Genomic DNA, 1221 nt, shown 5'->3' on the forward strand with positions numbered 1-1221 from the left:
TGAATATAAAGTTATGATTATTCTTACTAACGATTTGTATATATTACAAAATTAATATTAGAATACACAACACTTATGATTGGATTAATTATTGTTTTTGTCAAATGTAAATACTCAGAAACTTGGAAATTTTACTTTTAAGTGTAATACACAAATATACAAATTTGAAGAGAACTTCGTCTAGTGATAAATAATACATATTATTTCTTTTCTTTTAAATAATTAATTCATCTTCTTTTTTATATGCATTTTAAAGATCATTATATAATATATGACATTGTTACTTAAAAAAACAGCACAATATTAATTAGTTTTGTATGTGTTCAACATGACAAAATCTGATTTAGATGAATTACCTTCAAACACATTTTTTAAATTGTTGAATGACAATGAAAATGGCAATATAGATGGCAAAAAGTATTCTATTGATTGTGAACGTATTGGAATAGGTTATTCTGAACAACCTAAAATTAAGAAAATTTGCACCAAACTTGAAAAAAATATACACTATTTAGAAAATGATCATAATAAAAACTATTCAGAAAATGTTCTTAAAGACTATTCATCAATTTTCGATAAGCATTGTTTTGATTTGAATTACTGGTTATATGATGAATTAAGTAATAATCTTCATGAAAGTAAGACAAAAAAAATATACATCATTTTTTTGAAGAAATTCAAAAACAGTGGAATAATATTAACAGAAATGATCCATCTAATAATAGTCGTAAAATATGTAAACCCCAATCCGAACTTTTTAAAACAGGATTATTCAAACATACTAAAAATTGCTTGATTACTTTGAAAATTATGGAACATTTAAAAAGAAATGGAAACAGAGAAGACAAAAGCAAAGAAGACAAAAACAAATATATATTGCGACTATATTAAAGAACGTGTTCCATTATATTTTACGTTTAAAAAATTATGTGAACTAATAAAAAATGACATATGCACAAAATATGTACAAAATAATGATAGTTATGATCCTACAAAATTGTTGTCTGAGTTCTCATGTGTGGAAGGAAACACATATAAAGTTGAACTTGATGAAAGTCTCATAACAGAAATGGTAAAAACATATCAACCAAATTTTGGTAATCTGCTTTCAGGTTTTGGCAACATTCTCCCAGGTTTTGGTACAATAATCCCAGGTTTGGGTAGTATAATGCCAGCTTTGGGTAGTGTAATCCCAGGTTTGGGTAATCTGTTCACAGGAAA

The 1221-nt window shown here is 25.6% G+C and overlaps 1 protein-coding gene across 1 annotated transcript; it reads left to right on the forward strand.

Annotated features, from left to right (window-relative positions):
* Window positions 1-328: 328 nt before the first annotated feature.
* PCYB_006710 (CYIR protein) lies at window positions 329-891 on the forward strand (the record flags this gene model as incomplete). The annotated part of the gene is made up of 2 exons (XM_004228092.1): window positions 329-638; window positions 674-891. The coding sequence occupies 2 exons, from the start codon at window positions 329-331 to the stop codon at window positions 889-891; spliced, it is 528 nt and encodes a 175-aa protein (XP_004228140.1).
* Window positions 892-1221: the final 330 nt, after the last annotated feature.

This window comes from Plasmodium cynomolgi, assembly GCF_000321355.1.
Source record: "Plasmodium cynomolgi strain B DNA, scaffold: 1068, whole genome shotgun sequence".
Classification (NCBI taxonomy): Eukaryota; Apicomplexa; class Aconoidasida; order Haemosporida; family Plasmodiidae; genus Plasmodium; species Plasmodium cynomolgi.